The 15,125-nt window shown below is 51.2% G+C and overlaps 1 protein-coding gene across 2 annotated transcripts in view; it reads right to left on the bottom strand.

Moving 5' to 3' along the window:
* Positions 1–364: 364 nt before the first annotated feature.
* The window catches only part of LOC140404448 (hydroxylysine kinase-like), a 40,738-nt gene continuing 25,977 nt past the window's right edge, over positions 365–15,125 (bottom strand). For both annotated transcript variants that reach the window (XM_072493001.1, XM_072492999.1), the window contains exons 4-5: positions 8,654–8,837; positions 365–1,585 (exon numbers count right to left, since the gene is read on the bottom strand). In XM_072493001.1, coding sequence (XP_072349102.1) covers positions 1,116–1,585; positions 8,654–8,837 — 654 coding nt within the window. In that variant the 3' untranslated portion in view covers positions 365–1,115. The remainder of the gene's footprint in view (positions 1,586–8,653; positions 8,838–15,125) is intronic.

Raw genomic sequence — 15,125 nt, 5'->3', positions numbered from 1 at the left:
ACTGTCTGCTTCTCTATGTCACTAACTGGTCTCAATACAGGATTCTCTTGGTTTTCAGTGGCAGTGTTAAGTATTACTCACTGTAAATTTGTGGATACTTGATTCAGCGATTGAACGGTACAAATGTAAATAATCCAATCAGATCAGTCACAGAGAGAGCAACAACAAATCAGGATGTGGTTTGGCAGAATTTTATTCCTTCCCGCATTGTAGTGTTCTCATTCTCGCCCCCCCAAAAACATGGTCAGTGGTTGCTTACGGCTCAGAGCAGATTAATTCCCTGCTTTGGTCATCACAGTCCACGGTCAAGCGGATTCAGAGGACAATGAGGTTGATGCACGATCAATTAAACTCAAAGACGAGGTTGTAACATAACTGAAGGCTTTAATAGACTAGATCTGTTCCCCAGCAGCCTCGGTACAGAATGAGGGCTGCTGGGATGGCACCGGTTCTTATACCCCACCTGTCAGGGCGGAGCTACATACCAAACAGCCAATGGTAAACTCCTAGGTTTACCCAATGGTCTACAGCCTCTAGGGTACTGCAATACCTGATAATACCACAGATGTCAACTGCCAAAGGTTACTCCTCACAATGATTGGATGCACCATTTTGGGATTGGACAAAGGAAATTCTGATGCGAGTTTAAATGGTTGTAGAGAGGTTGGGCTTTACAGCTGAATTGGTGAAAAGTAACAGAAAGCGAGGCATAAAGGGAGTGAAAAATGATTTGAAAATGTATCTTAATAATGACAAACTTAACCATCTATATCATTCCAGCTGCCAGATTATCAGTTAACATTGTTTTATTGGTGGTTAGCACTGCTGCCTCACGGCGCTGAGGTCCCAGGTTTGATCCCGGCTCTGGGTCACTGTCCGTATGGAGTTTGCACATTCTCCCCGTGTTTGCGTGGGTTTTGCCCCCACAACCCAAAGATGTGCAGGGTAGGTGGATTGACCACACTAAATTGCCCCTTAATTGGAAAAAATAATTGGGTACTCTAAATTTATTTTTAAAAACATTGTTTTATGATTCTCCTCTTAGAAGTGCTCTTGCTGTCCTGGGAGAGAATGTACCTGTGTACCTGGGCAACACAGAACCAACTGGATTTGCATCAAGTGCAGTGGGGTTTGGCTGCCTCGTACCAAATCTTTTCCACTGCCTCTTTACCCAGTGACCACAATTGGTGCAAACACTTCCAGCCACTTCTTGCTGTGGTCAGGAGGTATTCTGCATTTCCAGGGTACAGCAGAATATTGTACCTCGCCAGAACCAGCGACTGGGAAAAGCGGCAGAGAACCAGCAGAAACACAGCGTCTCGCTCCTCGGGGACCAACGGGGTCACACTCTCGAACCCTGAAAGAACGTGGCCCCCGGTGCTGAGGGGATCGCTGCTCTCCAGCATCAGGTACATTATGGATATGGCCACGTCACATACAGAACAACCATAGTTCATGTCCGTGAAATCCAGGATCCCAGAGATGTCCAACGCCTGCTGGGGGTGGGTGGGGTCGGAATGGTCAGCTGAAGACTGAACAGGCTGTACTAGAATGTTGGTGTGACTGAAATCTCCGTGATTTAGGCCTGGTAAAGAAAGAAACATTGCAATTTTTTATCAACTATAAATATCTCGTTACATAACACACACTTGTTGGAGTCACTCGTTCCACATGGAAGCTCCGTACTGGAGGGCGAGGAGGAAGTTTGGGCAAAATCTAAATCTTTCTGGATTCTTCTACCCTGTTTAAAATGATGCAGAGTCCAGTGGATGGAACAACAACAACTTGCACTTCATCGGGGCATTATTAAACTAGAATTGACGCCATTGTACAAAGAAACATTTTAGAACAGGTGGCAAAATATTTGGTGAAACAGGTTGGTTTTAAAGAGTGTTGTAAAGGAGAAGAGAGAGGTGGTGGAGGAGAGGTTTAGGGAGGGAGTGACTGTGCTTTGGACCATGATGGTTGAAGGCATGGCCATCAATGGTACAGTCAAGACAACTGGGAATGTTCAAGGCAGCAGAATTGGTGCACTGGAGGAGGTAACAGAGATAAGGGAGGGTTGTACCGGCTGGAGGAGGTTACAGAGATAAGGGAGGATTGTACCGGCTGGAGGAGGTTACAGAGATAAGGGAGGGTTGTACCGGCTGGAGGAGGTTACAGAGATAAGGGAGGATTGTACCGGCTGGAGGAGGTTACAGAGATAAGGGAGGATTGTACCGGCTGGAGGAGGTTACAGAGATAAGGGAGGGTTGTACCGGCTGGAGGAGGTTACAGAGATAAGGGAGGATTGTACCGGCTGGAGGAGGTTACAGAGATAAGGGAGGATTGTACCGGCTGGAGGAGGTTACAGAGATAAGGGAGGGTTGTACCGGCTGGAGGAGGTTACAGAGATAAGGGAGGATTGTACCGGCTGGAGGAGGTTACAGAGATAAGGGAGGATTGTACCGGCTGGAGGAGGTTACAGAGAAAAGGGAGGGATGTACCAGCTGGAGGAGGTTACAGAGATAAGGGAGGATTGTAGTGGCTGGATGAGGTTACAGAGATAAGGGAGGGTTGGACCGGCTGGAGGAGGTTACAGAGACAAGGGAGGATTGTACCGGCTGGAGGAGGTTACAGAGATAAGGGAGGATTGTACCGGCTGGAGGAGGTTACAGAGAAAAGGGAGGGACGTACCAACTGGAGGAGGTTACAGAGATAAGGGAGGATTGTAGTGGCTGGAGGAGGTTATAGAGATAAGGGAGGGTTGTACCGGCTGGAGGAGGTATCGGAGATAAGGGAGGATTGTAGTGGCTGGTGGAGGTTACAGAGATAGGGAGAGTTGTACCGGCTGGAGGAGGTTACAAAGATAGGGGGAGTTGGGAGCAGGTTACAGAGATAAGAGAGGATTGTAGTGGCTTTAGAAGGTTCAGAGACAAAAAGTGTTGAATTGGCTGGAGGAGGTTACCGAGATAAGGGAGGATTGTAGTGGCTGGAGGAGGTTATAGAGATAAGGGAGGGTTGTACCGGCTGGAGGAGGTTACGGAGATAAGGGAGGATTGTAGTGGCTGGAGGAGGTTATAGAGATAAGGGAGGGTTGTAGTGGCTGGTGGAGGTTTTTTGTAAGGGCCACGAAGAATCCAGCACGAGTTTTAAGGATACAAAGTAATAACATTTATTTACTATAACATATATACATAACAGTAGCAGTAACTTCCCTTGCTACATACTCCTTCCTGCTGGTTCCTGAACTGGCCAGCTTATTTATACTAGGAGTTTACTAGTGGTTTCTCCGCCCCCCTCATTGGGGAAGCTCATACTCCCACAGGATTGTGGGATAGTCATTAGTCCCCAGCCAATGGTAAGTAGGCAGGTTATAACATCCCTCCCCCCCAAAGTCCAAGGAATCCACCGAAGACCCTGGCAAAGGAAGGCGTCGGACTCGTTTGGCCGCAGGCTGGACGCCATTTGCACGCGGCGCTGGATCAGGCGGCGTGTAACGAGACGGAGACCGGCGCTTCCGTGATGAACGGCGCGGTTGTACATCCACGGCCCGTGGACCCGAGGATTCCCCCTCTGATGCATCCTGTGTCTCCATCTCGGAGTCAGAGTCTGCTGCCTCTGTCATGTCAGCGTCTCTATCTCCATTCGGTCCCGTAACGACCTGCGCAGGCTTCGAGTGAGGCACCAGTGGAAGATTGTGAGGACTACCTTCCCTTGTCTCTGCGGCTGTTGAAATGAGCTCCGGGGGCGGGGAATCTTTTGAGGGGATGATCTTCTGGACCGAACGTGGTCTACATGTTTTCGCTGGAGACGACCCTGGGGTTGCACTTGGTCAGATATAGGGCCCGTTTGGCGAAAGATTACACCAGGAACCCATTGGGCACCACCAGCAAAATTCTGAACGAATACTGGGTCACCGGGCGCAAACTGCCGAATCGGACGATACCGAGAAAATCCCTGTCCCTGCCGTTCTTGTGTGCGGCGTACTTTTGCGCCAATGTCCGGGAAAACCATACTAAGGCGGGTGCGAAGTCTCCGGCCCATTAGGAGTTCTGCGGGAGCTACCCCAGTCACTGCATGGGGGGTGGTCCTGTACGTAAACAAAAAGCGAGCCAGTCTCGTGTCCATTGATCCGGAAGACTGCTTCTTTAGGCCTCTTTTGAATGTCTGCACTGCGCGCCCTGCCAACCCATTTGAAGCCAGGTGGTAAGGGGCAGTGCGGATATGGCGGATGACGTTCATCTTTGTGAACCTAGCAAACTCCTCACTCGTGAATGGAGTCCCATTATCCGTGACCAGCACCTCGGGGAGGCCATGCGTACTAAACGATAAACGCATCTTTTCAATTGTTGCGCAGGACGTTGTCCCCTGCATCTTATGCACCTCTAGCCATTTGGACCGGGTGTCAATTAGTAGAAGGAACATGGATCCTTGAAAAGGGCCTGCGAAATCTGCATGTAAGCGTGCCCAAGGCCGCCCTGGCCATTCCCAGTGATGTAGGGGCGCGGCCGGCGGAAGCTTCTGATGCTCCTGGCAAATGGAGCAGTTTTGGGCCACCTTCTCAATGTCGGTGTCGAGGCCTGGCCACCAGACATAACTCCGGGCCAACATTTTCATTTTGGTCACGCCTGGATGCCCATTGTGCAAGTCTGTTAGTATCAGCTCCTGGCCTTTTTCCGGGACAATCACACGCGTCCCCCACAAGAGGATGCCGTCTTCCACGCTGAATTCTGACAGCTTGGAGGAAAATGCCCGCATCTCGCCTGGGAGCTGTCTATGCTGCCCACCATACAGGACTATGTGCCGAACCTTTGACAGGACTGGCTCCGTCTGGGTCCACTCACGGATCTGTGATGCCGTGACAGGCAAGGTGTCCATAAAATTTAGGGTTGCAACCACCTCACCGGCCGTGGGGGTCGACATGGGGCCGGTCGATAAAGTCAATCGGTTCAGTGCATCGGCATTTGCTATCTGCGTACCTGGTTTGTGCTCCAGAGAATACTCGTATGCAGCAAGCAACAAAGCCCAGCGCTGGATCCGTGCAGAAGCAATGGGCGGTATTGGCTTATCCTCTCTGAAAAGTCCCAGCAGGGGCTTATGATCAGTCACAATAGTGAAATGGCGGCCGTACACGTACTGGTGGAAACGTTTCACCGCAAAAACCACTGCCAGGCCCTCCTTCTCAATCTGCGCGTACTTTTTCTCCGCTGCAGTCAATGTGCGGGAGGCGAAAGCTATCGGTCGCTCGGCCCCGTTCTCCATCTTGTGGGACAGGACGGCCCCAATACCATACGGGGATGCATCACATGTGACGAGCAAAGGCTTTCCAGGATCATAGTGGGTTAGTAACCCAGACGACGACAATTGTTGCTTTACCCGCCGGAAAGCGGTTTCTTGCAGCTGACCCCAAACCCAGGTGTGATTTTTCTTTAGCAGAAGGTGCAAAGGGGCCAGCGTAGTTGCCAGATTGGGGAGGAACTTCCCGTAATAGTTTACGAGACCGAGAAAAGAACGAAGATGCGAAGTGTCAGTCGGGGCGGGGGCATGTTGAATTGCACGCACCTTCCCTGCGACGGGGTGCAGACCTTCGCGGTCCACTCGATAACCTAGGTAGACTACTTCCTTTGCCTGAAATACGCACTTTGTGCGACGTAAACGGACTCCAGCCTCCGAAAGGCGTCTAAGGACAGCCTCCAGATTTTCCAAATGTTCTTGCTCCGACGTCCCTGTAATCAAAACGTCATCTAGGTAGACAGCCACACGTGGTAAACCTCTCAAAATGCCCCCCATAACACGTTGAAAAATTGCGCAGGCAGAGGATACTCCAAAGGGCAACCGTGTATATTCATACAGGCCCCGGTGTGTATTAATCGTTACATATGGTCGGGAGGCAGGGTCCAGCTCCAACTGCAGGTAGGCGTGACTCATATCTAATTTTGTGAACGAGAGTCCACCTGCAAGTTTCGCGTAGAGATCCTCTATGCGAGGCATTGGACATCGGTCGAGTCGGGAAACTGTATTCACTGTAAGTTTATAGTCGCCACACAAGCGAACTGTGGCATCTGGCTTCATTACAGGTACAATTGGTGCTGCCCAGTCAGCAAAACGGACGGGCCTGATAATACCCAAACTCTCCAAACGAGTGAGCTCCCCTTCTACCTTCTCGAGCAAGGCGCAAGGCACTGGGCGCGCCCGGAAATAGCGCGGCGTGGCTCCTGGTTCAACTTGGATACGGGCTACGGCCCCTTTTATTTTCCCCAAACCAGGCTGGAATACATCTGGGCATCGTCCCAGCACCTCAGTCAACCCTCCAGAAACTGTTTGGAGGATGTGCTGCCATTGCAACCGCAAATGGCGCAACCAGTCCCGACCCAACAGGCTGGGCCCATGGCCGCGCACCACGATAAGTGGGAAACGCCCCTCCTGGCGTCCATAGACAACAGGGGTCATTGTAGTTCCTGCAATGTCCAGTGGTTCCCCCGTGTAGGTGGCCAACCTGGCCTGTGAGTCGGTTAATGTAAAGGTCTGTATACCCTGCTTGATGCGGTCGAATGTCCTCTGGGCGATCACAGAGACCGCTGCGCCAGTATCCAACTCCATCTCAAGCGGGTGGCCATTGACCCGTACTGTCACCTTAATGGGGGCCACACGGGGAGCTGCCACACAATGCAGCTGCAGGCAGTCGTCCTCCGTCTCCACGTCCTCAGGAGTAGTCGCCGCAGGTTCATCCACATGGAAGGTACGGCCTCTGGGCTGGTCCCAGTTACGGCCCCTGGGCTGGTCCCAGTTTCGGTCGGAACGACGGCGCCTCTGGCGTCCCCAGGACCGCTGTCCGCGACGGGGTCGGCGCCTACAAGTCTGACACGGACATGGCTCCTCATCCATTGGCTCTGGAGAAGGCTCCCTTCGGGGAGGAATGTCCGATGGCCACTGGTGTCGGTCTGGACGTTGCCTCGCCCAAGGTACCGCAGGGGTGCGGGGGGACGTTTTTGGACGGAAAGGGTTGCGCCCCAAGGCATGCACTTCCATTCCCTGTAGCTCCTGTACTCCTCGTTCTGCGCTCTCGGGACAAGACTATTTGAATGGCCTGTTGAAAAGTCAACGTTGGCTCCACTAACAACTTTCTCTGGGTGGCTGCATTGTTAATACCGCAAACCAAACGGTCGCGTAACATTTCTTACAAGGTCTCACCATAGTCACAGTACTCCGCATCCTGCGTAGCCTGGATAGAAAATCGGCAAGGAATTCTCCAGGGGTCCTCTCAGCGGTATTAAACCGGTAACGCTGGACTATCGTGGACGGGGTTGGGTTAAAGTGTTGCCCCACTATATTCACACGTTCATCAAACGTTTTGGTGTCCGCGCAGCTGGGTACGTAAGGCTCCTAATCACCCCAAACGTATGCGGGCCGCAGGCGGTGAGCAATATGACCATCTGGCGCTCGTTTTCGGTGATATTGTTTGCCCGGAAATAGTAACGCATCTGTTGTGTGTACTGGTTGCAGCTTTCCAGCGCAGCATCAAAAACATCCAAACATCCGTACAGAGGCATGGTATAATAGAAAACAACTTCCAACCTGTATCCAACAAAATCCAGGGAGGTGGCTTCAGCAGTGTAGACAGCTATTCACTTTTACCTTCTTCGCCAGTTTTGTAAGGGCCACGAAGAATCCAGCACGAGTTTTAAGGATACAAAGTAATAACATTTATTTACTATAACATATATACATAACAGTAGCAGTAACTTCCTTTGCTACATACTCCTTCCTCCTGGCTCCTGAACTGGCCAGCTTATTTATACTAGGAGTTTCTCCGCCCCCCTCATTGGGGAAGCTCATACCCCCACAGGATTGTGGGATAGTCATTAGTCCCCAGCCAATGGTAAGTAGGCAGGTTATAACAAGGTTACAGAGATAGGGAGAGTTGTACCGGCTGGAGGAGGTTACAAAGATAGGGAGAGTTGGGAGCAGGTTACAGAGTTAAGGGAGGATTGTAGTGGCTGTAGGAGGTTCAGAGACACAGTGTTGTACTGGCTGGAGAAGGTTACAGAGATAAGGGAGGGTTGTGGTGGCTGAAGGAGGTTACAGAGATAGGGAGGGTTTTATGGGCTGGAGGAGGTTACAGAGATAGGGAGGGTTGTAGTGGCTGGAGGAGGTTACGGAGATAGGGAGAGTTGTAGTGGCTGGAGGAGGTTACGGAGATAGGGAGAGTTGTAGTGGTTGGAGGAGGTTACGGAGATAGGGAGAGTTGTAGTGGTTGGAGCAGGTTACAGAGATAGGGAGTGTTTTCTGGGCTGGAGGAGGTTACAGATATAGGGAGGGCTTTATGAGCTGGAGGAGGTTACAGAGGTAGGGAGAGTTTTATGGGCTGGAGCAGATTACAGAGATAGGGAAAATGAAGCTGTAATCTGTATAATTCAAATGAGCAAATAGAAAGACACCAGTTTCTTGTTCTCTCTCGGCCTCACAGGGAAGCATTAGGATTGGCAGGGGTGGAACTGCATTCTGGGTGGTGGCCCTGGGACAGCCTGTTATAGGCCCAGCCCAATATTCGCTTCCATTGGCTATAGGACCTGAATATCAAGAGAACCGTACAACTGGCAGAATATTAATCCCACCAGTTCCAGAAATTTCCACCCAGTAGCTTTCAGGCACAACAAAGGTGGACACTTACTTTTCCGAAACTTGCTGAGATTTGGAAGTATCTTTTCCTTGAATTGCTGAATAATTTGCTCCACCATTTGGCGATCGCTTCCCTCCTCCATCACGTGAAGGTACTTGTCCAGCTTGTGAGTGTTTGAGAGCTTCCAGAGGAAATCCTCTCGCTGCAGACTCTCCCGGGTAGGATGCTGGAATTCCTGACAAAGAGACCAATCCATTAGCAGCTCCCAAACAATACATGGATCGTGCTGGGCGATTAATCCCCAGGGATCTGTTCTGGAATTCTGTCTCCCTGCACAATTTAGCATCAACAGGCACAGGCTCAGGTATTTACAATGTTCATTTCTAGGAGACAAGTAGCTCAGGTTGGACCAAGATGGACTGAGCAATTAATCAATTTGCACAAGATGCAAATTATATTCAATTGGCGGCATGACAATTGTGGGAATTGGTACATTTACTGTATTATTCGTGTTTGGTGCTGAAATGGTTAAAAGCCCGAGTTAGGGTGTGTGCGTGACTGCTGCAGTATTTTTTAACTCCTTGTTTTTAAAAAAAATAATTTTTATTAAGGTTTTCACAGAATATCAATAACAAAATGAAAAAGGAACCCAACAGGGTTAAATACAAAACACTGTCAAAAAACAACCCTCCCTACCCCCCTCCCCCCTGTGCATAAATATTAAATTAACACCCCAACTTAACACAAAGCCAATATCGCAAATATATACACCCCCTCAGATCCCCCAGTGTAAATAAACATAAATAAAGTAACCCCCCCGCCACCCCCGAGTTGCTGCTGCCATTGACCAATGTCTACCGTTCTGCCAGGAAGTCTAGGAACGGTTGCCACCGCCTAAAGAATCCTTGTACTGACCCTCTCAAGGCGAATTTCACCCTCTCCAATTTAATAAACCCCGCCATATCGTTGATCCAGGATTCCACGCTTGGGGGCCTCGCAGCCTTCCACTGAAGGAGAATCCTTCGCCGGGATACCAGGGACGCAAAGGCCAGAATTCCGGCCTCTTTCGCCTCCTGCACTCCTGGCTCCTCTGCCACCCCAAATATTGCGAGCCCCCAGCCCGGTTTGACCCTGGATCCTACCACCCTCGACACCGTCCTCGCTACACCCTTCCAAAATTCCTCCAGCGCTGGGCATGCCCAGAACATATGGGTGTGGTTTGCTGGGCTCCCTGAGCACCTAACATACCTGTCCTCACACCCAAAAAACCTGTTCATCCTTGTCCCGGTCATGTGTGCCCTGTGCAGCACCTTAACCTGTATGAGGCTGAGCCTCCCGCACGAAGATGAAGAGTTCACCCTCCCTAGGGCATCTGCCCACGTCCCTTCCTCGATCTCCTCTCCCAACTCCTCCTCTCACTTACCTTTCACCTCCACCACCGAGGCCTCCTCCTCCTCCTGCATCACCTGGTAAGTTTCCAAGATCTTCCCCACTCCCGCCCACCCCCCGAGAGCACCCTGTCCTGTGCGTGGCAGCAGCCGTGGGACTTCCACCACCTGCCGCCTGGCAAATGCCCTTACCTGTAAGTATCTGAAGGTGTTCCCCGGGGGAGCCCATACTTCTCCTCCAACTCACCCAGGCTTGCGACTAGCCATGACCCCTCCTCGGCAAGCCACGCACCCGCACCCCACGCCCGGCCCGTTCCCCACGGCGGCAGATCCCCGTCTTGAACCCCCCCCCCCCCACTCGCTCCAGCTCCCCCTTGACCATAGCAGCAGCAACTCGATTTTCCTCGCTTCCCCACCCCGGCCCCGCCCCCTCCAGTCTTCAGCGCGGGAAAAAGCCCGCGCTTTCCACCTGCCCGGCCCCGCCACCTCTGACGCAGCTCCTTTTACAGGCCAAGTCCCCTCACCCCCGACTCGGGCCTCCCCCTCCCCCGCGGGGCCCCATCACACTGCCGGCCATCCAATCCTGTACCATTTGCTTACCCCTCTCCAAGAGCCCCCCCACCAACCCAACCAAAACAGTGCCCAACCCGCCCTAACCACCCTCACCAAACCAGAAAGAACAAAACAAGAGCAAAGGACCCCCCCTCAAAAAGTAACATATCAACCGCAATCCCCAAACGCCCATCCCGACCCTCAATCTGTGTCCAACTTCTCGGCCTGAACAAAGGCCCACGCCTCCTCCGAAGACTCAAAATAATGGTGCTGGTCCTTGTAGGTGACCCACAGTCGCGCCGGCTGCAACATGCCAAACTTCACCCCCTTCCTGTGCAGCACCGCCTTCGCTCGATTGTACCCGGCCCTCCTCTTCACCACCTCCGCACTCCAGTCCTGGTATATTCGAACCTCCGCGTTCTCCCACCTGCTGCTCCTCTCCTTCTTGGCCCACCTGAGCACACACTCCCGATCGACGAACCGATGGAACCGCACCAGCACCGCCCGCGGAGGCTCGTTAGCCTTGGGCCTCCTCGCCAACACTCTAAGCGCCCCTTCCAGCTCGAGGGGCCCCTGGAAGGACCCTCCTCCCATCAGCGAGTTCAACATGGTGACCACATGGGCCCCCATGTCCGGCCCCTCCAGCCCCACCGGGAGGCCCAGAATCCGCAGATTCTTCCGTCTCGACCGATTCTCCATCTCCTCGAACCGCTCCTGCCATTTCTTGTTGAGCGCCTCGTGCGCCTCCACCTTTACCGCCAGGCCTAAGATCTCGGTCCTCGTTGTCGGAGATCTTTTGTTGAGCCTCCCGGATCGCCACCCCCTGGGCCGCCTGTGTCTCCAGCAGCTTATCAATAGAAGCCTTCAGCGTCTCAAACAGGTCCGCTTTAATCTCCCTGAAGCAGCGCTGGATACCCTCCTGTTGCTCCTCCGCCCACTGCATCCACGCTGCCTGGTCCCCGCCCGCCGCCATTTTGTTCTTCTTCCCTCGCACCTTCTTCGGGTCCACCACCACTTTTTTAGTCGCCCCGCTCCTGGTAAAAGCCATATACTGTCGGGGAACTATTGTACTCTCCTTCCCACAGCGGGAAACAACGTACAAATGCCGTTGGGGGCCCTGAAAAGAGCCCAAACGTCCGTTTTTTGCGGGAGCTGCCGAATGTGCGACTTAGCTCCGCATAGCCGCAACCGGAAGTCAACTCCTTGTTTAAAAGACAGGCAGACACTGAGGCTGCAGAACGGGTAATTAAAGCATCATAAAAATGAGATCATCTTTCATTCCAACCATGTAAAGTATTTACCTAAATAGAGATAATGGAATTTTGTTTATCGAAAGAAGTTTCCCTGTGGTTTATCTATTCGAGGGGTTGTGGATAGCCTTAGTGCGATGGCCATAGCCCAGTTAGTGGGAAAGAGATGATGTAGTTAATGGGAGGAGCTGAAGCAGTCAGGTGGTGAGTTTCAGTTTAGATTTTGCTCCGTTTGCCAAATGTTGTTAAGCTAAACAGTAGTGTGCCAAAGGCAAGAATCTGCACGGTGTTTCCTGAAGGATATCTCTCTCAAAGCACTTTCGCACTTTCTCCAAGACATAATTATACAGCAAACATTCCTGGATTTACGAAATGTATTTAAAAGGGGATTTTGACCTGAGATGGGTTTTGCTTGATTGGAGATTTAAAAGATAGCAGTTAGGAGTTAAAGTGTTTCATTTTATTTTCACGCATTGCTTAACTAGTAATGGTAAGCTATGATGTTAAAGGGAGTTTAATACTACTTTAATAATAAAGTTTGTTTTAATATACCATATCCCTATTTGTGCGTAGAATTACTCCTGGAGTGAAAGTTCCTTTCTCAGTCTTACAAATTAAATTAAATATTGGGGATTCAGTCCGGCATCCTCGAAAATGTTGGGATTTGGTCTGGGATCGTAACAGGGGTCACAGGGAGAGCTGAATTCAGACTTTACGAAATAACCCTGTTGTTTTATTTTTATCTGTTTTAAGTGATTTTATTGTCACTTTTTATGGCTGAACACTCTGCAACTGACAGGTGAGGGGCAGGGGTGTGCTCTATGGCATCACACACCCTCACCCCACCCTCTAAACCGAGAAACTACTTTTTCTGTCAGTTTTAGTTTGGTGCTTTCTGCTTTGAGTTGAGGTGGTGTTGAGCGGAACGCGCGAGGCTGCCAACAGTGTCAGGCAGTGGCCCCTGGGGCAGGGTAGGGTGGGGGGGGGGGGGTGAGGTGGTGGGTGTAGGTGATAGAGAAAAACAATCCTAGCTGGAACGATTGGGGTGAAGTCTCAGGGTGGGGAGATGGCATGGGAAGTGGGTGAAGGAATGGGTGAGAGTATGGCAATGGGAAGGGCAGTGGCATGGGCTGGATATGGACAGGGAGGGTGGGTAGCCTGGGAGTGCGACGACATGGGGGGGCACATAAGGGGGATGGCACGATGGGGGATGAGGGCGATATGAGACAGATGAAAAGAATGAGATAGATTTAGCATGAGGGGATCGGATGGCTTGGGGTGTGGATTTAAAGAAGTATTGTGGCAATAAAGGTACTAATCTCACCGCAAATGTTTGGTGAGTCTCTGCTGGTTGATGCTCAATAAACCAAAGGAATCAGATTCCATTCCTAACATCTCCCAGAGGCTCGTCACAATTCGTCACAATGGACGTCTCGGCACTCTACACCAGCATCCCCCATGACGACGGCATTGCTGCAACAGCCTCAGTACTCAACACCGACAACTGCCAATCTCCAGGCGCAATTCTGCAACTCATCCGCTTCATTCTGGATCACAACGTCTTCACCTTCGACAACAAGTTCTTCATCCAGACGCACGGAACAGCCATGGGGACCAAATTCGCACCCCAATACGCCAACATCTTCATGCACAAGTTTGAACAGGACCTACTCACCGCACAGGACCTTCAACCAACGTTATACACCAGATATATCGATGACATTTTTTTCCTTTGGACCCACGGCGAAGAATCACTGAAACGACTACACGATGACATTAATAAGTTCCATCCAACCATCAGACTCACCATGGACTACTCTCCAAAATCAGTTGCATTCTTGGACACACTCGTCTCCATCAAGGACTGTCACCTCAGCACTTTGCTTTACCGCAAACCCACGGATAACCTCATGATGCTCCACTTCTCCAGCTTCCACCCTAAACACATTAAAGAAGCCATCCCCTATGGACAAGCGCTCCATATACACAGGATCTGCTCAGACGAGGAGGAGCGTAACAGACATCTACAGACATTGAAAGATGCCCTCGTACGAACGGGATATGGCACTCGACTCATCGATCGACAGTTCCAACGCGCCACAGCGAAAAACCGGACCGACCTCCTCAGAAGACAAACATGGGACACAACCGACAGAATACCCTTCGTCGTCCAGTACTTCCCCGGAGCGGAGAAACTACGTCATCTTCTTCACAGCCTTCAACACGTCATTGATGACGATGAACATCTTGCCAAGGTCATCCCCACACCCCCACTACTTGCCTTCAAATAACCGCACAACCTCAAACGAACCATTGTTTGCAGCAAACTACCCAGTCTTCAGAACAGTGACCACGACACCACACAACCCTGTCATGGCAATCTCTGCAAGACGTGCCAGATCATCGACATAGATACCACTATTACACGTGAGAACACCACCCACCAGATACGCGGTACATACCCGTGCGACTCGGCCAATGTTGTCTACCTCATACGCTGCAGGAAAGGATGTCCCGAAGCGTGGTACATTGGCGAGACCATGCAGACGCTGCGACAACGAATGAACGGACATCGCGCAACAATTACCAGGCAGGAATGTTCCCTTCCAGTCGGGGAACACTTCAGCAGTCAAGGGCATTCAGCCTCTGATCTCCGGGTAAGCGTTCTCCAAGGCGGCATTCAGGACCCGCGACAACGCAGAATCGCCGAGCAGAAACTTATAGCCAAGTTCCGCACACATGAGTGCGGCCTCAACCGGGACCTGGGATTCATGTCACATTACATTCATCCCCCACCATCTGGCCTGCGAAATCCTACCAACTGTCCTGGCTTGATACAATTCACACCTCTTTAACCTGGGGTTACCCCATCTCTGGATCTGTAAAGATTTAATCACCTGCTAATGCTCGCATTCCTAGCATTGTTTGGCATCTTTGAATTTGTCTATATATGTGTTTCTGGAACAGACCTCTTCATTCACCTGAGGAAGGAGCAGCGCTCCGAAAGCTAGTGACATCGAAACAAACCTGTTGGACTTTAACCTGGTGTTGTAAGACTTCGTACTGTGCTCACCCCAGTCCAACGCTGGCATCTCCACATCAAGATCTCCCAGAGGAGCATTGATATTGGGTGATCCCTTCTCCCATTGCGACTCTTGGCATTAGAGGAAATCCAGCATCTGGCGAGACCAGACCTTCTGAGGTACAGAATCACCTCAATGCTGCCTACAGACCACAAACAGTGAGGAAAACTTTTAAAAGAAACCTTTCACAATGTGTCTCGTACCATCAGTGATCTGTTACAATAGGTGGCAAAATTGATCAGGCCACAAG

The sequence above is a fragment of the Scyliorhinus torazame genome, chromosome 30, assembly GCF_047496885.1.
Source record: "Scyliorhinus torazame isolate Kashiwa2021f chromosome 30, sScyTor2.1, whole genome shotgun sequence".
Taxonomy (NCBI): Eukaryota; Metazoa; Chordata; class Chondrichthyes; order Carcharhiniformes; family Scyliorhinidae; genus Scyliorhinus; species Scyliorhinus torazame.
The sequence above is the reverse complement of the archived record's forward strand: the minus strand, read 5'-3'. Positions and strand labels throughout refer to the sequence as shown.